General features: G+C 33.8%; 2 protein-coding genes and 1 long non-coding RNA gene across 3 annotated transcripts; 1 reads left to right on the forward strand and 2 right to left on the reverse strand.

The window, feature by feature from the left end:
* Positions 1-1,168: 1,168 nt before the first annotated feature.
* Positions 1,169-6,214, forward strand: LOC105162928 (transmembrane 9 superfamily member 9). The gene is made up of 7 exons (XM_011081102.2): positions 1,169-1,583; positions 3,491-3,655; positions 3,824-3,933; positions 4,016-4,121; positions 4,210-4,322; positions 4,420-4,570; positions 4,668-6,214. The coding sequence occupies exons 1-7, from the start codon at positions 1,461-1,463 to the stop codon at positions 5,823-5,825; spliced, it is 1,926 nt and encodes a 641-aa protein (XP_011079404.1). The 5' UTR covers positions 1,169-1,460; the 3' UTR covers positions 5,826-6,214.
* A 1,602-nt stretch (positions 6,215-7,816) lies between these two features.
* CNGC5 (cyclic nucleotide gated channel 5) lies at positions 7,817-17,375 on the reverse strand. Its single transcript, XM_011081101.3, has 8 exons — positions 17,220-17,375; positions 14,981-15,063; positions 14,110-14,695; positions 12,922-13,134; positions 11,786-12,093; positions 10,754-10,865; positions 8,913-9,149; positions 7,817-8,724 (listed from the first exon to the last, which is right to left on the reverse strand). The coding sequence occupies exons 2-8, from the start codon at positions 15,037-15,039 to the stop codon at positions 8,032-8,034; spliced, it is 2,208 nt and encodes a 735-aa protein (XP_011079403.1). The 5' UTR covers positions 15,040-15,063; positions 17,220-17,375; the 3' UTR covers positions 7,817-8,031.
* A 4,316-nt stretch (positions 17,376-21,691) lies between these two features.
* LOC148787978 (uncharacterized) lies at positions 21,692-23,740 on the reverse strand. The gene is made up of 3 exons (XR_016065476.1): positions 23,651-23,740; positions 22,601-23,544; positions 21,692-22,466 (listed from the first exon to the last, which is right to left on the reverse strand). It is a non-coding gene; the product is annotated as an uncharacterized LOC148787978 (long non-coding RNA).
* Between the last annotated feature and the right edge of the window lie 2,264 nt (positions 23,741-26,004).

A 26,004-nucleotide genomic window follows, 5' to 3' on the forward strand; every position in this document is an offset into this window, starting at 1 on the left:
ATAAGTCAAAAGCTAACGGAATAAACTTGTTGAGTTCTGAGGTTCGTCGATGTAAAGTGAATCTAGACGAGCATTGACAGATTTTGAGCCAAATCCACTCCAAGATTTTGCGAACTCTAGAGTCAGAGCATAATGCATTGGATAAGTGGATGATCGGCATATATCTTATTAAAAATACGGATAATTGTAGAGTAAATATTATATTTAATTTTTTAAGTTTTCGTTTAAAATCATTTTAGTCCCTCAAGTTCATTTCTTAACTTTAACATCCTTAAACTTTATTTTTTATCTCAATTTGGTCCTTTTTTGACAATTTTTCGGCAAAAATGTGGCCGGGTTTTGCATATTTGGAGCGTAAAATGGTCAATAAATTTGATTTGACCATTTTAATATCTTAAGTTTGTAAAACTGTCAATTTAATCCTTTCTTACACAAAAAAGAAAAAATAACTTTTTGATATTATTTTATGCTGATATTTTAATTATCTTATGTGAATAATGAAAACTTTCAACTCTTATGAACATAATAATAATATATTACTCAACTTGAAATAAACAGCGTCTTTTTTAGCAGTTAAAAAAAATCAAAATTATGAATAAATTCATAAAACTTATCTAATATGAAAATATAATAAAAAAAACCTTAAGTCAGTATTTTTTTTAATTTTAAAAGCTAAAGATAAGTCTAAAAAAGTTAAACATTAACAATATATATTAAATATTTGAATTTTCGAACAAAAAGTTGGTAAATTATGTTTTTTAACTAGATTTTTTTGTTAATTTCATATATATATAATTCATTTTAAGAGGTTTTTATAGATTTTTTTTTTATAAAATGGGACTGCATATTTAAAAAAATTATACATCTTTTTCTATAAAACGTGACTGTATATTTAAAAAACCTCGTAAAATGAATTTTATATATATTTAAAATCCATCAAATAATAAAATTAAAAGTACATTCCACCAATATATTTTTTTCTAAAATCGTAACTGTTAATATTTAATAATATTATTAAAATTTAATTTTATTAGACATAAATTAAAAAATCAACTTAAATAATATACACAAAGCAAGAAATGCAGCCACATTAATTAAGTAAGATAAGATGTGTTAGTGAATTAAAGTATGGTTAATTAGTCTAAAATGAATCCATACTGCCTACTGCAATTGATCCAATCCTTCGGTCCAAATCCACTCATCTCCCCATCCCCCATCAAAACTGTCAACTTCTCTCTCTCTCTCTCTCCAGTTGGATTCTCACTTTGCTTCCAGTTTCCTCATAGTTCTTCCCGTGCTCTTCAATTCTTGCAAGCCCATATATATATATACACAAAAGATACATCGGTATATGGAGTGTATCGTGTAGAGGTGTATAGAGAGGGGGGAGGAAGTGTGTGGTGTGGATCTGGATCTTCGATTTAGCAATCTTGTGAGTGGTGAGTGTTTAGTGGAGAAAGATGGAGGTCGTGGGGAGAAGGCCTCACGTGATTTGTGTGTCTGTGTGTTTGACGCTCCTCCTCTTCATTAACGCGGCCGACTCCTTCTACCTTCCTGGCGTCGCTCCCCAAGATTTCGTCAAGGTATTTTGTTACCATCCATTTGCTTTTCAATGTACGTCTCTTTTAGTTGACGCTTTACAGTATGTTGATATCTATGGATGGTATGCAGTTTATGGATGTTTAAGTGTGTGTGTGTGTGTGGATGTGATTGAGTTGTGTAATGAACAACAGATATGCAGATGTATGTACTTACGTATTTGGAAATTATGGGTTTGTGAAAGTTTTAAACTTTGCTAAGATTTGTGAGTTATTGGAGTTTGATTTTGTTGATTAAGGACGTGTTAGTGTTAGATCTCCATTTTCTGTTGGGGCGAGTATGTTGTTGCTATTTGATGCTCGTGATTATTTGTGATCGTGTGCTAATGAATGAAATTTGATGGTTCTGACTAAAAGGTGGGATCAGATCAATGTAAAGTGGCATTGCAAACTGTAAATAAAGGGGTCAAATCGCATGGCAATTAAACAATTTAAGCAGTTTATAACATTTCAATCATAAGGAATGAAAATAAAGTTTCTGTTTGGTATGTGTTATTTTGAATTGGTTTTGGTTTTCTTTTGTCAAGTGTGAGCTTATTCATTTTGGCTGCCTATCTAGCTTTCTGGAAACAAAAGAATGTGATCTGTCAAGTTAAATTCGAATCCTTTTTACGGCTAAACTATACTACAGCTGGAAAAAACAATACAGGATCTCCTCTATTCAATAGCTAAATATTGATGCTCGTAAACTATCGAATTACCAAGCCAAGTTTTAATTTAGTAAACATCTTTTGTTATACTCCATTTTAATAAATTTTAAAGGATGGAATTCTGAAAAATTTCACTCTTCACTAAATCTACTGATATGGAGAATCTATAGTAGTTGGTTGATATTTCATGTCATTTGCAGATGTAAGTTCATGAATATATGAAGTTTTAAGAGTGCTTTGGGCTTGCGTGGTTGCTTAAGTAATGATTACCGGCCAAATTGAAACTGACATTCTGGAAATATTAACAGTCTCAAAAGCTCAAATTTATTCAAGAAACTAAATCCATACATTTGCATGTTATTCCATGCCCGTGCCCTTAATTGTGTTTCTCGCAGGCCATACACAGGGCCTAGCAACCCCTCTTCAATCCCCTAAGTTTCCCAGTCACAGGATTCTACTGCAGGTCTCTGCTTAAACTCCAATGAACCACCAATTTACTATAGAAGCACCTTTGAAAAATTGATGGATTTCAAAGCATCATTTTTAACCTAGCAATAGGCTTCTTTAAGTTGGTAAAACCATAGAAATTTGGAGAATTTATCTTGAAGGAAAAGAATTTCCTCCGTTTCCTCTATAGTTGGATAGATTAAAAGCCGGTTTTGGGAGGTATTCACTAATCCTCCCTCCTCTTCCTCTTCCTACCAAACATGGGAAGAGCTCCTACTGTCTCGCGACGTCTCTCTATAGAAGGCGCTCAATTCCGAACAAGGTTTCTGTTGGGGTTTAGTTGTGGCATTTTAAATTCAAGAATTTATGTTAACAAGAACAAGTGGAATAAAGCTTGACATTAAATACACAAGCAACAAAGAAACTTATCGAATAGAATATGTTCTGTATTTTTGCAGACTACTATTGATTCTCATTTGCTTCTATCTGTGGCACAATGTTTCTCTGTTTTTATTGCCATACAAGTAACTTTTCTGTATTTTAAAAATTCAAACATCATGATAGAATATTTGAGCTTCAATAGCTTCTATTGTTATATACTTATATTAGAATGTGAATAATAATTTTCCATAATTATTATTGTATACTAGTAACCATGAAAACTAACATATACCCAAAGCATGTTGCTCAATATTTTTTCAGCAAATTTACATTAACTGTATACTACTTCCACCTTTATTAGGTGGTTGGTTTTCCTATGATGTAGTTTGATTTGTTCTTTTCTGGGAGATGCAGGGTGATCTTCTGAAGGTGAAAGTGAACAAATTGACCTCTGTAAAAACTCAACTTCCTTACTCCTACTATTCCATTCCTTACTGTAAACCGGAGAAAATTGTGGACAGTGCTGAGAATCTTGGGGAAGTTCTTCGTGGTGATCGTATTGAGAACTCTCCCTATGTGGTTTGTATTTCTTTTTGTCCTTTCTTTGTTCTCTTTCTCTTTTCTTTTTTACCAAAAATTTTGAATTTGTTCCTTTCTTAGGCAAGAATTTAGACCGTTTCCTCCTTGCATCTCAATAGTCAAATCATGCATCACAACCGAAATTTTCATTATAAGTTATTTCTGCAGTTTAAGATGCGAGAAGCACAGATGTGCAATGTTGTTTGCCGTATTACACTTAATGCCAAAGAGGCAAAGGAATTCAAAGAGAAGATTGATGATGAGTATCGAGTAAACATGTAAGCCACATTGCTGAAGATCTTACTCCATTCTAAATCCTTGTCATGCATGATGACCTTCTGCTGATGGTTTGTTTAACAGGATCTTGGATAATCTCCCTCTAGTTGTGCCTTTTAAAAGACCTGATATGGACACTTTGGTTTATCAGCATGGTTTCCATGTTGGTTTGAAGGGGCAGTATGCTGGAGTAAGTATTATATCAATTGCTGCTAGTAAAGTCTCTTTTCAAATGGCCAATTAGATCTTGATTTCTCGACTTTTTCCTGAATTACTAGAGAACAGAGGAGAAGTATTTTATCCACAATCACTTGACATTTACTGTAAAGTATCATAAGGATGAAATGACTGATGCTGCAAGAATTGTGGGATTTGAAGTCAGACCATTCAGGTAATACGATGCTGATGCCGAGTGTTATGATGTGCTTCAGCTTTATTCCTGTTTATTCAAACCTGTTCTTGATCTTTCAATTTTGTTGTGTTTTCAGTGTTAAGCATGAATATGAAGGTGAATGGAATGATAAAACTCGATTAACCACATGTGATCCTCATGCAAAACGCACAGTAACTAGCTCTGAATCTCCACAGGAGGTTGAAGACAAGAAGGAAATCATCTTCACATATGATGTGGAATTTCAGGTAATTTTCTTTGTTGCTGCGGGCGGAGTTGTTTCGTGTTGAGAAGAAGGGCTTGATTATTGTGTATCACTGCCTTACTCTGTCGTCTGTTTTGTAGGAGAGTGAAGTCAAGTGGGCTTCTAGATGGGATACTTATCTTTACATGGCTGATGATCAAATCCATTGGTTCTCGATTGTTAATTCTCTGATGATTGTTCTTTTCCTCTCCGGAATGGTTGCCATGATTATGTTGCGGACTCTTTACCGTGACATCTCCAAGTACAACCAGTTGGAGACTCAGGAAGAAGCTCAAGAAGAAACTGGGTGGAAATTAGTTCATGGGGATGTTTTCAGGCCTCCAACAAACTCGGATTTGCTCTGTGTTTATGTTGGAACTGGTGTTCAATTTTTTGGAATGATACTAATTACAATGATCTTTGCAGCACTTGGGTTCCTATCTCCTTCTAACCGTGGAGGGCTAATGACAGCTATGCTACTTCTGTGGGTGTTCATGGGCATTTTTGCCGGATACGCCTCAGCTCGGCTGTACAAGATGTTCAAAGGAACAGAATGGAAGAAAATTACGCTTAAAACAGCTTTTATGTTCCCGGGAATCCTCTTTGCTATTTTCTTCGTCTTGAATGCACTAATTTGGGGTGAGAAATCATCGGGGGCTGTGCCGTTTGGTACCATGATTGTATTAGTCCTCTTGTGGTTCGGAATTTCAGTTCCACTTGTTTTTGTGGGTAGTTATGTAGGTTTTAAGAAGCCCGCTATTGAGGATCCAGTGAAAACCAACAAAATCCCAAGGCAAATACCCGAGCAGGCATGGTACATGAACCCTTTCTTCTCTATCTTAATTGGAGGCATACTACCATTTGGTGCAGTATTCATCGAGCTGTTTTTCATCCTGACATCAATCTGGCTACATCAGTTCTACTACATTTTCGGTTTCCTCTTCCTTGTATTCATCATCTTGCTTGTGACCTGCGCCGAGATTACCATTGTGCTATGCTATTTCCAACTGTGCAGTGAGGACTACTTGTGGTGGTGGAGATCATACTTGACATCTGGTTCATCAGCTCTATACCTCTTCCTTTACGCAGCATTCTACTTCTTCACCAAGCTCAACATCACAAAACCAGTGTCGGGTATTTTGTACTTTGGGTATATGCTGATTGGTTCATATGCTTTCTTTGTGCTGACTGGTACCATTGGTTTCTATGCTTGTTTCTGGTTTACACGGCTCATCTACTCATCCGTGAAGATTGACTAAATAGTGTTGCAAGCTGAAAGGAAATGTTATTCTAGAAGAGCATATGATCCCCCTCAAAGTTGGATCCTAGCGTATCCTGACATCTTTGCTTTCTTCTGTCATAGTCGGGTAAGCTACAAATTCCTTGGTGATACATATACTAGTTTGTCTTTGACAACGTTTTCATACTTGCCTCTTCAGTCTTTGTAATATTATTCTCACTTTTCCTTGCTCATAAGCATTTATTAAGACATTTTTGGGAGGATTTGGAGCGGTTCCTGTCCTCACCAGGCTTGTTTTTGTTGTAATAGCGAGCGTCCTTGTAGAACTTCAGCGGTAAATCACATGTAACCTTTAGTACGTTAACGATTCTGAGTCACTTGCAAGATACATGCTAGATTGCACTTTAACATAGTGTCTCAGGTGTTGAGCTTTGCCATATGCAGAGATGAATCGAACTGGTAGTGTCTTCATTGTTTCCTACAAAGGAAAGGAAACATTCCGATTGAATTCCCTGTGTCATAATTTTATCATGAACATCTAATTTAATAAACTTTGATGAACTCAACAATTAGACTTCAATATTCTTTCTGGTAGCTCCATAGAATGCATTAGGCACTAAGAATTACGAAGTCATATGAAGGCAAGCACCAATTCTGCCTTGTATTAATTCAGATGGTGAAAGGGGGCATGTTGGTGTGTTCTTGCCTGACTGTTATATACACGAGAATAATATAAAACTCCAATTTAAGGAAATTATTACTGGCAGTTCCCCCTTTCATAGTAACATATAAGAATGAAGCTTTGAAATGCCCTCTTTTTCCTGTCCGAAAACGAAGACAAAGAATGGAAGAATGTTTGACAATTCTGGGGCTCTTGGAACGATCTTGGAAGTGCCTTTTTATTTTTTCCCTTTCATGGCAGAAGTTAGGTCGAATTAATTCGACTAACTATTTCATTTAATGAAATCTAACTGTTTCAAAATGTTTCTTTCACTAAAATTGATTGGAGCATTTTCCATTTTGATCATTTTGCCTGAATAGCATATTAGTCAAATCAAACTCAAAATTTTCTTAACTCATACATTATAGATCAACAACGGTCATTCAATAGATTGACTACATAAACATTTTCACTAAGGGTAAATTACTACAATTTCGTACCAAATTTAATATAATTATAAATACTCTCTTATTGTATAGAAAATTACTAATAATTATAAGGGATAATTATACTACACGTAGATTCCTTGTGATTTGGGAAATTACATTTAGCAGACTAGCACTCTTGAAGTTTGCTTCCATCTAACAAATAAGTCCCTCATTAGTCAAATTTCATTGAATTTACTAATGTTAACAAAAAAAACTGAATGAAAATTGATACTTAACCTCAATTGACTGATTACTGACTTATTGCAGGTCAAATAATTTTTTGGGACTAAACTACCCTTATAATAGTGAAAATGTACCTCTTCATATGCATTAACGCGTGAAGAAGTATGAGATTAATTTGATCATAAAAAGATTAATTGAACCTGCAATAAATCAGTAATAAATCAATTAAGGATTAAAATGGATTTTATTTTATTTTTTTTTGTTAATATCAACAAATAAAATAAATTTTGACTAACTGATGAACTTATTTACTAGTCGGAAGCAAACCTCAAAAGTGCTAGATATAATTTTCCAAACTACAAGATTTATATATAATTACATCAAGCCCTCATGGAAAGGAGAGTGTAAGTATCCCTAATTATAATTGAAAATGGAGAGTTGAGGAATTGACCGCCAGACTGCCGTATTGGTGGTAATACGTCTAAGTACTTTGAGCCCTCAGAATTCCGAAATGAGGCTCTTTTCGTGGGGGACCGGCATTCAAAATGTTCTGTATGAGAAATAACAGAAACTAACCATATCCACACAACCGCATCCCAGCCAATTTCCTCTGTAAAATGACACAAATCTTCTTCATTCAAATAATTATATCAAGAAAAATTGTAAACACCAAAAGTATGCTCCGAACTGCAGTTTATGAAATCATTCGTCCTCAAATCTAATATACAATGTAATATTATCAGGCTGATCTTTACAAATTCCTTATAAAGAATTCAAACCATAAACATCAGTTACATAACTCACAACAGTAACACTCCAGTATTATACATTTTTGACCCTTGGGAGCTCCAAAGATCGATTTAGGAGTCAACAAAAACTGAGTTAAGATGCTATTAATCTGCATCGGCAGTAAAATCAGGTTCTGGGGGCTTTTGCAGCTTGACCAACTCACGGGCACTTTTAAGATTCCGGTTTCTGTGCACTCCTCTCAGAGCATTTGCAGCAAACCTGGACGCCAAGAATGTTGCCCCGATGCTATACGAGCCTCCACCGGCATTGCTGCTGGCACCAGCTAATTCTTCTGCTTCTTCTTCCTTCCTCTTGAGCTCCATTAGTTTCCTTTTAGAATACCGACGCCACGCTGCTTGAATAAAGCAAGCGGCCCAAGTGCGCCACTGCTGTGAGTAGAAACGGAAGGTGTGTTGGACCTGCCGACTGTGGAGCCGTCTGAATTGACTGGCAACGAACTTTAATTCATCAGCTGTGAGGGCAAAAGCCTCGACTTCAGTCAGAGCCTTTACCGTCCGAGTAGAAGATGGCAGGTTAGAACCTGATTTTGGATCTAGTGCCCAGGTCAGAAGCTCCTCGCCACAAAAATCGCCTTCTTTCAGTAAACTGCGATTGAAGAAACCACTTCTTCCACCGTCAGTTGTCACACTCTCCAGACGACCGCGGATGAGGAATATCATCTCATCGACTGGATCTCCTTCTCGGACAATGTAAGTATTTTCCGTGTACAAACAGGGTTTCAGCCTCTCACAAATGGCATCAAGCAACCTCTCGTCCATATTCTCGAATAGTGGGACCTGCAAAAGTTTGAGAACAAGAAAAGGCCAACTGAGGAAAGAAGATATAATGGACTTGTTATTTATCTTAAAGGAAAGATTATCTGAATAATCACATGGATATGGAACATCAGCGAGTTTTCACAAACACAGAATAGACAAATTTATTTCTAGAGGCGTGAAGAAGCAAACTCTGGGCGATATTTTACCCTCTTGACCAAAGCCAGACAAAGATGACGTTTGATGTCCCTTCTGAGATCCTTAGGTAGACTCTGAACCAAACTTTCTTCATCCACTCCACGCGTTTCTAACCACTTGTACTGATCATAGCGCCTAACCCGCTCCCTGAGATCTGGGGGGAGCAAGCGATGATGCATCCATTGCTCTGAGTCACGCCTTTTGACTCTCATCTCTTCAAGTCGAATGGTAAGTGACTGAAGGTATGTCTGTGGCAACAACAGAACAAAAAAAATCAAGCACTCAATATAGTAAATACTGCATTATTAGGTACTTCAGATAAAACTTCAATATCAAAGAAGCCATAAACTACCAACTGTACCTTGTCATATCCAAGGCATTGGAGTTTTAACTCTATTCTGAGATCAACATCCAGGAATTATTTCAAAATGCCAAAATCAGAAAACAATTCATTTCAAAGTGGAGATACGCTAAGTTTTAATATTCAAAGAGTCGCCCAAACATCATTCCATAGGGGAGAGCGAGCTGCTTGGCGTCTCAAGTTTGTATACAAGTGATAGTTGTGACAAATTCTATTTTAAATGGCATCTAACAGGAGACAAGCTTGCCAGCTTATGTAGTCCGTACAACCCAGTCATTCCACCCATTCTATGAAATTATGTGGTTGTGTGAACTTATGTTCTAACTCATGAGTTAAGAATGCAGTTTAAGACCAAAATTGTTGAAACTATAGGAAAGGTATTTGATTTAACACCAGATGCACGTATGGTTTGACTTGGAAAGAGAATTAGATCCCAAATGTGCTCCTCCCTTCCAACAAGATGCTGTTTCTCACGGACATTTTTCACCATGTTCTCATACCCAAGGTTCATGAATTTAAACTTAATTCCAAAATCAGATCTGGGCACTATTGGAATGACAAAAACAGAAAAAGAACCCATTTCAAATCAGGGCAGATATTCTAAACTCTATTATTCTTAGAACAATTTATAGGTTGAGCAAAACTTTACTTATCTGACATCTAAAGGGAGACAAATTTGCCAACTTACCTAGTTAGTACAATTTAGACCTGAATAAATACAGAAATCCACCCATTCTATCAAAGCTTTACGTGTTTGTGCAAACATATCTTCTAACCCCTGATTTAAAAATGCCGTTTACAACAAAAGATTGTTGAAGCAACATAAAGGGTATTTACACTTCACAATGCAACATGTATGGCTTCAGTTGTAAAGAGAAGTAAATCCAGATGTACTACTCCTTCCAACAAGATGCCCTTTCTCACTAACATTTTTTTGTTGTGTCCACAAAATCAGTTGGAGAAGAAATTTGCAGTAGAATCATTTTCCCCTTTCACTTTTTTTATTCTCTTAGTCTATTTCATAAGCATGTGCAAAAATGGCAAAGCACCATGCTAATTATGTCACAAAAATGAAAATCTGTGTGCTCATGCTCGAAAAGAACAAGAACTTCGTTACAAGCCAATCAGACTGCAGAATGCTGTGGTATATTTTTGGACAAGCTTAACTTCAAAATGAAGGTTCTCGGACAAGCTGGGTCATCCAATGCCAAACATTTATTTCACATTTTCTCACTTGTACTTTCCCAGAGTTGTTTTCATATTCTTGGCATCGTGTACAAGTTTTGTTCATGTCCTACAAGTCATGCTGCATGAGCTCTTTCCAGAGTGCTAATTAGTAGTTTCTTTATTCGCTCAATATTATGAAGAAACAAGATGATGATATGCGATCAAACCAAAATAACACAAACAGCAAAAGTGAGAAATTAAAACATCAAAAGCATCTAGAGCAAAAGATGCTGATGTCTAACACAGCCAAGTTTACTTCAGTACCTGCATATTTCCAATCAAAAGTGCAAAGAGAATGAGCCCAAGGATGGCAAGTGCAATGCTAAATATAGACTCCCCAGGGAAAGTGCTGGTTTGAAGTCCTTGTCCAAGTGTACTGCAGAAAGAAAAATGAAGTGTGTCATAAAAGTTGGTGGCAGCCAATTTTCAGAGGTGAGTTCAACATATGACTTGTTTTATCAACATTTTCACGAGCTATGAGTTGCATGCACTAGATACATGTCCACAGATAAGCAGGTAATAAAGTTTGCCTAACTAAGAACACTGGAGAAAAGAGCAGGCAAAAGGATGTGGAAATTACAGCCAATACTATTACCCAGGACTCTCCAGATACTCCGAAATCTGAACCAATAGTGACAGCAAAGGACATTTATAACCAAAACAAAGGCAAATAGAAAATTATCTTGCTTACCTATGAACTACTACGATTGTTAATCCTCTGTTGCCAATAAAAAGAATTTGCAAATGCAATACTTGAAATGCAGGGAATCTCCAAGTTAATCCTAGGGATATTAACCATGTGATTCAATCAAACACCAAGTTTATTATCATATCTTCGATCTCATAACAGATATTTAACATTACCTGGAAATCCATTCCTTTCCACAAACATTAAATTAAATGAGATTTTTTAGTACATCATCTTTTGATATATAAGGCAATCCTAGGAAGCTTAACGAAACCCTCTTGATTTGCAGTTCCTAAAAGCATGCGGGGTTTTGTCCAATTTTATTACCATACAGATGATCATTGCCAAAATAATGCCAACAGAGTCCATAAATGTGTACAGAAGATTGTGTTGTTACTTTACCATAATTAGAAAAGAACGCCAAGAGTAAAAAAGAAAAAATAGCAGAGCAAAAAATGTTATCCACATGAGAAAGCACAAAAGGGAGTTGAAAGGACAATAAGGCCACCATCTTATAAAGTGAAAATGACAAAATAATGGCATCACTGGAATTTTTAAGGTTTTGATTCATTCACATGCAGTAAGCTGACGTCTAGAAGTTTGTTTACCTCAAATTCTGCAGCCCCCACCACAGGCAGTAACAATATTTGGACAAAAACTTTCTTGATGAAACTATGCCAGATGACAAAGCCTGCCTGAAGATTCCGAAGTCGAATGGCATATTCTTCTCATCATCCACAGGGCAAGCCGAAGTTAAGACTGAAACACTAATGTTGCTCCAGATATCATAGCCTGGCATGTTTTGATTTCCACAATATAAGAAATTGGTGATACATTTTCCACTGTGTCTACAAGCTCTCTGCCAGCATGTATCATTACGTTCCACAGATAATAAGTACCAGAAAGCCCCAACTATCTGCAAAGAAGAGATGCAGAAACATTGTGTCTTAAGAAATATTTGTCACTCCAGAGCAGCATCAATCACATTTCACGGACCAGCGCCATTAAGCGTGTTACAGAATGTAAAATATAGCAGAGGAACATTAAATTGATGCATCAGTATTCCTATTACGGTAACTGGGACAATGTTGATGGAGATGTAGAAGGTTGACAGTTAACATCTAAAATGTTAAAAGAAAATCCTCCATTTTCTGTAGCTGTGCCAGCAGCAATTTTCTCATTGGAGAATCTTTAAAGCAAAAACAGATATATTTCCCAACATTAGAAAAGGAAAGAAATACAAGGATTTGATCTATTAAATCTGAAGCAAGAAAGTCGTTCTTTCCAAGTTTATTTCCTTAGGAGAAAACTTTTGAGGAGACAGAGAAGCCGAACGGAAGTTAAATATGCAAGTACTTCCAACAAATAGAGATGCATTTTGCATTGTGAAAATTATTGTGGTCAGTTTCCCAATTCAAGCAGGCCAACTGCCCATAGGCACTAGATAGGAGGCAGTTTTAGACACCGTTTATTCATATGCTTGTAAACAGCATTTACAAAGAAACCAAAGGCATTCTGGGTTATTAGTAAAAAAGGCAATTCTGTTTCAAACTTCTGGTGTTCCAGACCTTTCAACACTCTGGCGTAGGTTCAGTTTGTTACACTGCACTTGTATATTGTGTTCCACATGTTTGGAGGTTTGTCAGGTCATTTTAATTTGAACATAATTCCACGTGAAACTGTAAAATCTATCATGCTAAATGGTGGGATGAGATGCCAGACATTAATTTAAATGGAAGCTTACATGACTGGCAAGCATGTATAGGAGCAAATAGGAAACTGCACCAGCCCATGCAGTTTCAGCAAAGACACCAGAAGTTCTTTTCAATTCTGAAGTTAGTGGAAAAACTCGGGCAAATCTAGGAATGTACTGAAGCCAAATGATATAAAACAGTGCTTGTTTTGTACCCAGTACATCTGAGCCTTTTGACCTCTGCAGAAATCTCCAGACAACGATCTGCATAACTCAAAAGGATCTACAGTAAGAAAAACAGGAAATATGCCCAAAGATTTCTATCTAGTAATATGCCAGAAATGAGAATTCCAGTATAACTGCGGTGATGGACAATGACAAACACCTTAATAGCTAGATTATGAAATCCACAAAAGAAGAGATATCAACATCTACTATCACATTTCTGCAAGCACATAAAATAAAAACAGCATTGTAGCTCTGTGCAGGTACAAGTAGCTGGAGAAGCAAAGCCATAGTGCTCCTGTCGTTCTTCAAATATAATAAACTTTGGAATAGATGTAGTTATATCAAGTATATCCACTACCACGAAAGAAATTCAGGAAAAACAGTTATTCAATGAACATTGACTGGCCAAGAAATTCATGTATAATATAATTTTTAAAAGGAAAGGGACAGAATTTTCAGAACTAGAAAGAAAGTTTAATAGGAACGGATCTTCAGATATCTGCGCATGATTATCTGAAAGCAAAAGCTACAGTGGGCTTAAAATTCAAGTATCTTATTAAAAGGTCATTGTTGGGTGGGTATTACTAGGAAAATCAAAAGGAGAACTAAATCTAATAGGACAGGAACAAATTCTCCATCATCATCCTGTTCCATAAGAGCTTCTAAGAATATTCTGTAAATATTCTGTTTGAGAGAAGACAATAGCAATCCCAGGATCCAGTTGGCAGACAGATGTCAAATTCAAATGTTTCAGAATTCTAACGAATAAATAAAAAGTACCGTTTTCTTCCCCTTCACTGGACAAAATCACAAAAGGAAGAAAAACTATAGAATGTCATACTTGATGTGCAGCTCTAAAGCAGGAAGCTGAAAAATATCAGCAAAAAGATGCATACGAACATCAAAGAGAAGATTCACAAGAGCAAAAATCTTTCCTGGAAAGGATAAGGACATAAGATTTAATAAAAAGCAATTCAAAAAAGCATATATAAGTACATAAGTTTCTCAGACCTGGGGTAGGGGAAGCACTGCGAGGAAATCAATGATGAAATAGCACTTCAAGTATCGTTTAGCAATCTGTGCAGGATCTATTACAAGTTCACCTCGTCCAAACACCCGAGATGATGGAGCAATATAAGCAGTTCGGAATTGAAGAGCCATGTGAATAAGATAGAAAGCATCAACAATTGTCCGCAGTGTCGTTGCCGTGATAGCTAACTTTCTATCTATGTCCAGGCAATTTGATGACTGATTAAAAACTGGCAGGAAGAAAAACAGTGGATCCACAGATACACCCAGAATACAAGAGGTCACAAAGAGCTTGTTCCAAAATGTAAGAAGTTTGTCTTGCGGATCAAATATCTTCTTCTCAGACACTTTGAGGTCCTCAGGAAATACCGCCCTAGAGACGCCAAATCCAAGGGACCGACCAATTGATTTTAGTCCTTGGGACCCCTTTCTCATTCCTCTCTTAAAGGACTTTGATGGAGTATGAGTTGTACGACCACCACGGCCCAAACCATCAATATTGAAGCCACATTTGTTTGTTGCAACTGCAGCTGATGGGGATGACAGTCTCGAGTCCAGGTCGTCCAACCTTCACACCAAAAATCCCTCATAATTACTTATCAAAGTGAAGACTGAAGAAACCATAAAACAACATTACTTTGTTATTGAGAGCAGCAATGAGAAAACTTTAGCAATTACAGTGTCATTTTTGTATAGACAGCTTGCCGGAATTTCAGGAACCGTGGTTTATGGAGTCTCACTTTACCCTGGGTAGCATCTATAATTTTTTTCTTTTCCTCAAGCAGTCTATCCAAGCAGGTAGTAAAACAAGGAACTTTTATTTTCCAATACATGCAAAGCAAAAGGTTGGTACCTTACAAACTTGTCCCGCTGTCCAGCAATGTATTGAGACTTCGAACCGCAATCAAACATTATGTATAATCAATGTAAATTCAGCTGCAGGCAGAAAGAAAATTTTAAACAGTTTGCACAAAATCATACAAGCTAAATAAATGTTATGTTATGTTATGTTCTGAGAAATGGATTTCATTTTGGGGTAAATTACAACAGCTCCTCTCATATTCAACATTATTACATATATCCTGGTTGTTTGAAAAATTACCAATACCCACTAATTTTAATAGTCGTCTAACAATTAGCCTAACCCGTTAGTGTCCGTTAGGTTTCCATCCATTTTTTGTGGTAAACTGACCAAAATGCCAATACCCTTGTAGACTATGAATTATAATTTACTTATTTTTTAAAATTTGTTGAAATTTTTTTATGGACTTAGTGGATAATGTTTTTTACAATTTTACAAATTTTTCCTTTCACCCCATCTGATTTTTTACAATTTTTTTATTTTAATATAAAAAGAAAAAAATACAACAAGCGCAAAGTCGACAATTCCATACCTCCATCCAAGGATTACATAATTTTTATCATATATTAGGGAGTTATTTGTAATTTTTCAAACAACAAGGGAGTATTCGTAATTACGCCAAACCTCATGGAACATCATTGTAATTTACCCTTCATTTTTTCATATTAGACAACATAAAGCATTTGTTTGCCCTAGTTTTACATTAATCTGATGAAATTACAAACAGTATTGAAATGGAAAGGATAAGTACACATTTACACCCTAATCTTTTCAAAAAAATTTAATCAAATAGTATCAGAAGTAGGTAATACATTTATCAACATAGAGACACATACTTGGGACTCCAGTTTCCCAGCCCAAAACACTCCTAAATTGACAAATCAAGCAAGACTAAAATGTGACTCTGAGCATATCCACCTCAATCAGCAGGATGTTAAGTAACCTAAAGGGAAATTTTGGATATTTTTCCGGCACTTGCGTGTCAACGCATAAGCTAAAGCAACATAGCTGAGAAAAGAATTGGCTGATGTTCCAGAAAATAGCTCAATTTGTACATTAATCTTCTGTTCTTCTCAAATACATGTGAAACATCACCCAGTTCCATTCTATGCTAAAGAAATTCTCCCACACTCATAACCATACTACAATTTCAAAAGTGATCAGATTTATGTAAAGCGAAATTAAGAACAAAATATCTCGTTAAGGCACTTAGAACAATTCACTAAGCAAAATCTGAACTTAGGGCATGCAATGAATGGGTCTGCAAACCTTTAAACCTATTTTCACTGTGCCAGACTGAACTTAGAGCATACAAAATGCTGAAAACATCTAAACCTATTCCCCCGCATTTAAATACCATGTCTCGCAACTTCTGAATTAAACAAAGAGATATGGAACTCAGGCAAGATCTTCTGGATGCAGTTAATGCAAATCTAAAATCTGCATAAGACACTTCAAGATTCAATCAGAGAAATTCACCATATTTCACCCCTGAGAAATCTCCCCAGAAAAAAAACCCATACTTTCAAGTAAAATCCATCTCAAATCTCACATCTTAAGTTTTTTTCCGCGACGTCCTACACCCCCAAAAATCAAAGTTCACTATGCCAAAACAGGCCCAACATCTAGACTTCCGAATTGAACTTATATTACTATTATTTTAGGTCATGATGCGAGTATTCTAAAATTTCGAATTGTCTGTTTCAGGAGGTCACCTTTACCAGTAGCCCCATCTTCAAAGATGATATCTACAACCTCATATGAATATCCCTCCTAACATATATACCTTAGCTTCACTATCCCATCTCCATTAACGACTACCACAAAAGGGGTAAACTTGGTTAACTTTTCAGACTACAATTTACTACTGTCTTCATTATAGTTCAACGAATGCCTTAAATGACAATTTCTGCAGCAGTCAAAAATAATACATATATATATATATATAGATAGATAGATATAAAGAAAAAATCTACAACCAAGCAAACATGCTGAAGCTTTTCAAGACTTCAAGATATTGCGTAAGGTAACTTACAATAGCCATCAGCCAAACCAAAAAAGTAAGAAAACTAAAATAGCCATCACATAAGAAACCCCATCTAAATTCTTCTCTACAACAGCAAAAACTCAATCATAATTCTCACCGATAATAAAGTCGACGAAATATAAAGAAATACTACAATTCAGATGCAGAAAAACAAGGTAAACTAGATCAATCGGAGAGACTTACAGCAAAAATCGGAGATATTAAGTCATAAAATCCAGTTTGATGATTCAGAGAGGGGTGGGAGGGGGGGAGAGAGAGAGAGAGAGAGAGAGAGGGATTTGTTCAACCAGCAGAACTGAAGTCAAAATTTATCTAAGAAGGTATACTGAAGTGGGGGAGCACAATTTGGAAAATGACTGCTGGGTCCCTTCTCCTTGTTTGGTTTTCATTTTTATTCATAAAATCAGATTTATTGATTTCCTTTTTCTTTTTTAGGGTTGAACACTTTAAATATTCATGATTTCTTAAATGGCTAATACTAAACATTTTCTTTTATTAATAACGATAAATAAATTATAATAATTTATTTCGATACGTTAAGTAATATCTCAATTCAATTAATTTATCAATATAACTAACAACAATAAATAAATCATAATAACTCACATAAAATGAGACAAATAGTACGATTAAACTCAAACTCATGACCTCAAACTTGTTTACAGAACCTCAGCCTTAGCCTTAGCCTTAGCCAATAGCGACCTTGAACTATAGAAAAATGATAAATTCATTACATCTACCAATTATGATTCATAATTTTATTTAGGGATAATTATATTTACACACTCTGATTTATAGCTTATTTATACAAATAATTCATATTTTTACGTAATTACAAAAATCACCCCTGACATCTATAAAGAAGAGGTAACTTGTTAATAATATTGATGTTTTTGGAAGGTATATATGTAATTTTTAAAAAATTAGAAGTAGTTTGTATAAATGATTGACATTTCTAATGCGTATATGTATAATTTTTTAACAAATATGAATAATTTATATAAATAGACCATAGATCAGGGGTGTAAATATAATTATCTCCTTTTATTTATGTAGCTTGTAGGATTAATAGCATTTTATCCTTATATAAATGATAACTCGGCAAAAAAATCTCTTGAAAAAAGAAAAAATCGTCTCTTTTATCTTTTAGATAAGAAACTTTTTGTCTCCTCTATTCGTTTTTAATCTAACTAGCTATTGTTGTACGCAGTTTGCGAGAGTATAAAAAAAAGTATAATGTGGGATGAAAATAAAAATAAAAATTATGAAAAGACATAAACAAAGTGTGAGACGAGAAAAAATAAAACGTGGAATAAGGTGTAAAAGAAAAAATAAATTATAGGGTAAATTACAATGGGCTCCCCTACAATTTGTCATAATTACAATACCTTCTCATTGTTTGGAATATTATAAATTCTCCCGTCAAATTACAATACTCTAACAAATACCCCTTGTGACAGCTCATTGTAAGGGCTATCTGTTAAGGTTTTTATAATTTTAAGGGGTATTTGTAATTTCCAAATAATGAGAGCGTATTTATAATTAAAATAAACATTAGGGGGAATCCTTTGTAATTTACCCTAAGTTATAATTACGGGTTTGTTAAAAATATAAAAGTTTATCTATACTATTTATAAAAATAAAAAAAAATACTTTTTTATGCCTATAATGGAAGTTAACTTTTTGCTTTTTATACAATTTGTCCTTCATTTTTATATAATTCCATCATCATTTCCTTTCAGCAAAATGAATTATCTAATTTATAAAGGGCATAAATGATAATTTAAATTATTTATGACAAATTCTCATGCCAAATTATTGAATTACTTAACAATATTTCCTTTTCCATTATGCACGTCTTTCACTCTCTCTCTCTCTCTCTCTCGCTCTCTCTCTCTCACACACACACACACTCAAAATCCCCTCTAAGAAAACACGATAATCGCTTATAACCCTATTATAGTTCTGATTTTTCTTTTTTATTCTTTTTGGGTGAATAGCAATTTATTCCCTTACGATATTGAAAATGAGCACGTTACCTCCTATAAAAAAAATATAGCAATTTATCCTCCCATATTTTTTAAAATAAGCAATTTACCTCCTTATACTGGGAGGTAAATTGCTTCATTTTAAAAATTATAGGGATAAATTATTGTATTTTAAAAAATACAGGGAGGTAAATCACTATTTATGTTTTCATAAAGGGGTAATCTACGTTTTTGTAATATTACAAAGGGGTTGCTTATATTTTTTCCTATTTTTTTTATTTGAGAGAAAATATTCTCCATTGATCCCACTCGAAGAACGAGATCAAGGGAATACAGATAAATTTTTTCTTATGTTAAAATTTCTCTTGTATATATTTTTGACAACAGAGAATTGCATTTACGCTCCTAATTTATGATATATTTATACACATCACCCATATTTTTTTAAATAATTACACATACATCACTACATTCGTTGACATTATTTATAAAAATCATTTGTGACTTACCTAAACTTATACGTACCCCCTACCCCCCCAAAAAAAGAAAAATAAAACGTTAACATCATTGCATAAAGTACCCCTATTTTTTGTAATTATATAAAAAATAGGGGTGATCTGTATAAATAAATCATAAATTAGGGTATGCAAATATAATTATCCCTTTTAAAAATTGATTATTTAATTGCAGGAAGAAAGATAAGTCATCATTACATTTTTATATTAGTAAGTTGGATTAAAAAAGACATTATATAGATAAAAAAAATCACTTACCAATTACATTACTCATAAGTGGGAGACGCAGTGAATAAATTGGCAATCTCCTAAACTTTTTCTTTGACGAGTCTCTTCGACTATTAAAATTTTCATAGGGGCTGTTGCATTTAATCCGAATGTTAATAAATAAATTGCATTAATTAACTATAATTTAAAACATATTTTAATTAAATTGTGTAACGTCTCCATCGAAGAAGTTATTGCACGTCAAATAATAAATTTTATGAACGTAAAAATTATACTTTTTTCGTTGATCAATTAATTAAATTGTTATTTATTGAAAATGATAAATAAAATATTGTAATATCAAAATCACATAAATATAGACTGAGAGTTCATAAATGTATTTTAACTCGAACGTATTAATCCAATTAATTTATATTTGAGTAACATTATAAGGATTTAGACATGGTGTTTATATAGTTTAAATGAAAAAAATGCGAACAACCCCCTTGTGATATTGCAAATGAGCAAATTACCCCCTTATAAAAAAATAAATAGCGATTTATCTCTCTATATTTTTTAAAATACAACAATTTACCCCCTTATGATTTTTAAAACGAGCAATTTACCTCCCTGTATAAGGAGGTAAATTACTTTATTTTAAAAAGTATAGGGGGGTAAATTGCTATATTTTTTTTATAGGGGAATAATGTGCTCATTTTCAATATCACAGGGGGTAATTTGCTATTCACCCTAGTTTAAATTAATTAATTTTGAAATGGTAATTTTGTCATTATAGCTTAACTCATGATTAATTTGTCTAACAAAGTTACTAAACAAAATTTGAAGTCTTAATTACAAAGTTCCTAAGCATATTTTATCCATTTTATTTTAAATATTTTGTTTCTTTTTCTTTTTTAATGACGACTGTTTTTATTTATTTAGTTTTCAGTAGAAGCAATCATTTCTAAAATAGTCGTAGTTATTGCACGGTAAATCGATAATTTTGATTTGGGATTCCATAAATAAATTTAAGGTCATAAATTTGTCTGACGTGTGCATATTTATTTCATTTTATATGTGTTTATTGTAATTTATTTTGCTGTTCTTAGTTATATAAATGTAAACTAATACATTATTCATTTGGTCAATTTATTAAAACATTGATGCATATTATAATTATAGCTTTTATATACACAAAAAAAAAAAAAACCAATAATTCTTAATATGTTCCCATTTTAAATTGTATGAATTTTAGAGATTATTTTATATGGGATGTAAGTCCATGTTGCATGTATTTTGTTTTGTTTTTATTTTTTTGGGCATCAATGTGGTGCCACTTAAAAAATTATGCCCCGACTAATAATTTATTTATACAAATCATCTATACTTTTTAGAAAATTATACATACACCCCACAAAAATATCAACATCATTACACAAATTACCTTGCTTTTTGGGAAAAAAATTCAGAGACTCCCTTTTATAATAGGAATGTTTAAAAAACTTCCTATGAAAATTAAAATATCGAATAACCCCCTGTGATATGAAATAAAATTTAAAAAACCTCCTCCACACAGAAATTGAGCCACACTCGCTTTTGACTACGAAATTGGTATAATAATACTTTGTTTTTGATATTTTTACCCTTCTCTCACATCTAAATAGACAGAAATGCAAAGACGTAAATGTAATTATCCCAAAATGTTGTGTTGGACCACAAATGTCCTAGGCATAGACATGGGAGCTCAACTGCACATGCCCTTGCAAAATGGGCAATCCACTTACGGTCGTTATGTCGACGTTGAGGACACTTTTTTGTGTATTTAGTTTTTGTTTTTTTTTTATCATCAAGAACATAAAACTCTCTTCTTCTTTTCTAATAATAAAAGTATAATAAAATAATTCAAATAATAATAGTCAATACAGAGGCATACAAAACTGTTTGATTTATTTTTAATTCTTACAAAGAGAGAAGTCTATAAGTGAATATGAAAATTTTCAGCAAGGGAGAAATGAAAAGAGACAACGTGAAAACTTAGGTCGACATGATTCGATTATGTCTGTAACAACTGAAAGATAGGCAAAAATAAAGCGAATATGTTTCTCCACCATGGTCACGGGTTTCTCTTCGGATCAGGAACTTTATAGGAAGTTGCTGTCTTGGGATATCAGTGTACACATATTAGATCATATATGATGATGAGAATAGATTAGGAATGGATGGCAGTGTGATGTTTGGACATTGGAGAACTCATACGTGCAACAGTTACTGATATGGTTATCTTCCCTGCCTATATGCCCATATGAGGTGAATCTTCCAAGAGTTAGAGAAGAGTATATATGTCTCAAAAGCTTTGGTGATTGGCCACATATACAGCTGGGGTATTTGTTGGAGGCAGATTCTCCAGTCCCTCATACTCAATCTTGACAAAGGGAGCAACTGTCAGAAATGCCCAGGTTTTGGCAACCATTGGTAGAAATGGATGCTCTAGATGCATAGGCACCATCAAAATGATGGCAGCACAAGCAGTTACAGCGTAAAAGCAAACTCCTCCGACCTTTGAATTCAACCAAATTTCTGAAATAAATCTTAGAATGAATAAGTGGTGAGAATAGAAGGGTGTAAGATAAGTAGCATACCTGATCTTGCTGGAGCCTCGCGACCTCGAGGGTTGACCTCTCAGCTGGATGCTTACTCTACCAAGATCGAGTGATAGGCTCCTGAGGACAAAACAAGAACGTGAAGCTCGTCAGGTGCGTCCACGACAACGACCTCCGACACTCAAGTTAGTGGTGTTCGAGGTAAAAATGTGCGAATAGGTGAATATAGGTCGAAAATAGAATGATGCAGTTACCTCAAAAAGTAATGCGCTGGGGTATTTATAGGCTCATGGGGATACTGTTGCTTGGGCCACACGTCACCATCAGGGTGATAGGCGTCTTCGATCGGACGATCCTTCCTAAGTCGGGTCTTCGGCTATAAAATGGGTCTATCTGACCCGCCTCCATTGGTATGCGGATCTTGGGCTTCCAAATGATGGAAATACCCTTCATTAAGGTTATTTTCGGTATTTTGCCTGAACGTTAGGATTTTCCCCATCAATACCTAACAATGGATATGAAGCTCCAGTGGACCCAACACTTGTAAGCCCGGACCTCACAACTACATCTCTTGAAAATTTTCCTCTTCTACAAGAACCAGACCCATTAAATGTTGCACATACCTCCTTAGTAATCATATGACTCTGGGATGCCCTCTAGAGCTGATAAACCAAACTAAAAGATCTCATCTATTATACACTCTAGACCTATTCTTAATTAGACATACTTTGATTAACACAGATCTGATTTCAAATTTACCATCAAAGTAAGAGCAAACCAAATCAGTAATCTTTAGAGTGTGCTAGGAACTACTGAGAAGCACGACAATGAGGCCAAAGCAAAATGTTCCACTAAGACGGGGCACTTGTCAATAGAACCAATCTGATTGATCTCAATCATTACATCTCTTGCATTATGTGCCAACAAATTCATCGAACGACTTTGATTTCATCTTCCCAAGAAACAATGATTATTCAACAAAATAAACAAAAAATTGGCAAAACATAAGTGCGCGCACACAAGAACACCTATACTTCAGAAATAATAACTCATTTTCCTTCATATTCCCCAAGAAAATCACAAAAAGAAAAATTCAATCACATGAATGAATCATAGAAAACACAAAACCAGAAAGAGTGCAGAAAATGTGTTATCAATCGACTAGAAAGTCCAATCAAAAGCTTTTATCCTTGTTTGCCTGCACAACCAAAAATATGCCAAAACACTAAGTTTAAGAAATTTCATAAAAATAAACACACAATTGACGCAAACAGGTACACATATACAAACACGCATAGACTTACTCGGATGATGAATCGAAGAAGAAGAAGGCGAATAGGGTTTTCTACTCGAAAATATTATATTTCTCTGTGGATTTAATGAATAGGGTTTTCAGTTTTGCTAACATTTTTCTATACTCAATTGTATAGGAGTAGTTTCTAAATTGTTCACAGTTTTGAGAATTCTGACCAATAGAACAAAGATGGCAACCATCCACATCACACCACATAACAAAATAATAAATAGGGATGGTTCCATTCCCCTTCGATGAGGTTTGATGTAATTATACGTAAGTTCTATATAGGTTAAAAAATTACATTTAGCATCGCTGAGGTTTGTCGCTCCCCCTTTGTTAAAATTTATCAAATTTGCTGGTATTAATAAAAAAATAAAAAAAAATCTGTATTAACATTTGGTTGATTTATTACTGACTTATTATAGATCAAATAATTTTTTTTATAATCGAATTTCCCTTATGCGTCTTTAGGTGTTAATGCATGTGAAGTATATCTTCACCATTAAAAGAGTAATTTAGTCCAAAAAAATTATTTGACCTGCAATAAGTCAGTAATCAGTCAATCAAGGATAAATATCAATTTTTATTGAGTTATTTTTTCTACTAATATCAGCAAATTAAGTGAATTTGACTAACAGAGGAACTTATTTGTTAGACAGAAGCAAACTTAGGGGTGTTAGATGTAATTTTTCAAACCATAGGGGGTCTAAGTGTAATTATATCAAACTTCAGGGGAATGGGAGTGTAATTATTTCTAATAAAGAAATACTACTCGCAAATAAATCAAAAGAAGGGATAATTGCACCCCTCCCCTAGAAAATAGAAATTACATCCATCATATTTGAGGTTTGCTTTCATCTAACAAATAAGTCTTTTCGTTAGTCAACATTCACCGAATTTGCTTACAATAAAAATAAAATAATATATATATATACCTACGATTGACTTATTACTATGCTGGTTAAATAATTTTTTTTAACCAAATTACCCTTATACGTCATCATGCGTTAATGCATGTGAAAATGTATATGCTCATTGTTATAAGGGTTGTTTATCGGAAAAAAAATGTTTGACATGCTATAATTCAGTAATAAGCCAATTGAGAGTAAATATCAAGTTTCATTCAATTTTTTGTGAATATCAGCAAATTTAGTAAATTTTGACTAATAGAAGAACTTATTTGTTAGACGGAAGTAAATTTCAGGGTGTTAAATATAATTTTCTAAATTATAAAGAATATACGTGTAATTAAATCAAACCACATGGAAAGTAGTGTAATTATCCCTTTAAAAAAATAATAATAAGAAAATGTTATAAAATATTTTTGGAGAAAATATAAAATATACTACCCACCGTTGGCATGCAATACGTACGTGTATATAATCTGAATGATACAACGCATATTTGAAAAAAAAAAAAAACACCAATATATTATTAAAAAACGGAGTAACTTAGGAGTGAAATTGAAGAGTGAACATGATAATTTAATAATAGTTAAAATATGGTGTAACATTTCAAATAATATAAGTCATTATATTGGTAATGTACTTAATGGTATAATTGATATTTCAAAATTTAATAATGCAGAGTTATAAAGTGAGTAAAAAATGTCTTTTTTCTTTTATATAAGTAATTTGTGGAATACTTTATATATGTGTAAATTTTATAATATTATTTAAAATAAAAAATTATTATTTAATAATATATAAAATAATATTAATATTAAATTTATAAAATAATTATGTTAAAAAAAAGATACATAAAAAAAAGAAGTAACTATCAAAAGTTAGTGGAGGAATGGGAAGTTAGAAGAGTGGGTGTGTGGGAAGTTAATAAATAAATTAATAAATTAAATTAAATAGACGTACTAAAATAATTGAAACACAAATTCACCCCTCTTCAATTATATATATAGTATAGATATATCTAATACCTAATTTAATTGAGAGAATGTTACCAAAAAAATTGAGAAGTTTTTTTCTAATCTAAATGTTTCTAATAGTAAACGAATATCGAATTTTTTTTTAAAAGTGTTTAATTATAAAAAAAGGTGGATAAGTGATTAAAATATAAAAGTTGATGATGTTTGGAAGTAGTAGTTATAAGTAGAAAAAAACTGACGTGAAAGTGTTGGGCAAAACTTTAGTGTATTAACAACTTAGAATTCGTTTACTTTTGTGGTTGAAAAAAGTAGCCGATAGGACCTGGTTGGATGGAATCTGAATACTACTGATGGGAATATGGTCTACTCCATCGCGGCGAACCCCTTCACATGTGGGGAAGACTGTACTTTTGGTCTTATAAATTAGGATTTTTTTCAATATAGTCTCATTTGTTATGATTTTATCATATTGCATAAAA

Source organism: Sesamum indicum, linkage group LG5, assembly GCF_026168435.1.
Source record: "Sesamum indicum cultivar Baizhima isolate 11 linkage group LG5, ASM2616843v1, whole genome shotgun sequence".
NCBI classification, from domain to species: Eukaryota; Viridiplantae; Streptophyta; class Magnoliopsida; order Lamiales; family Pedaliaceae; genus Sesamum; species Sesamum indicum.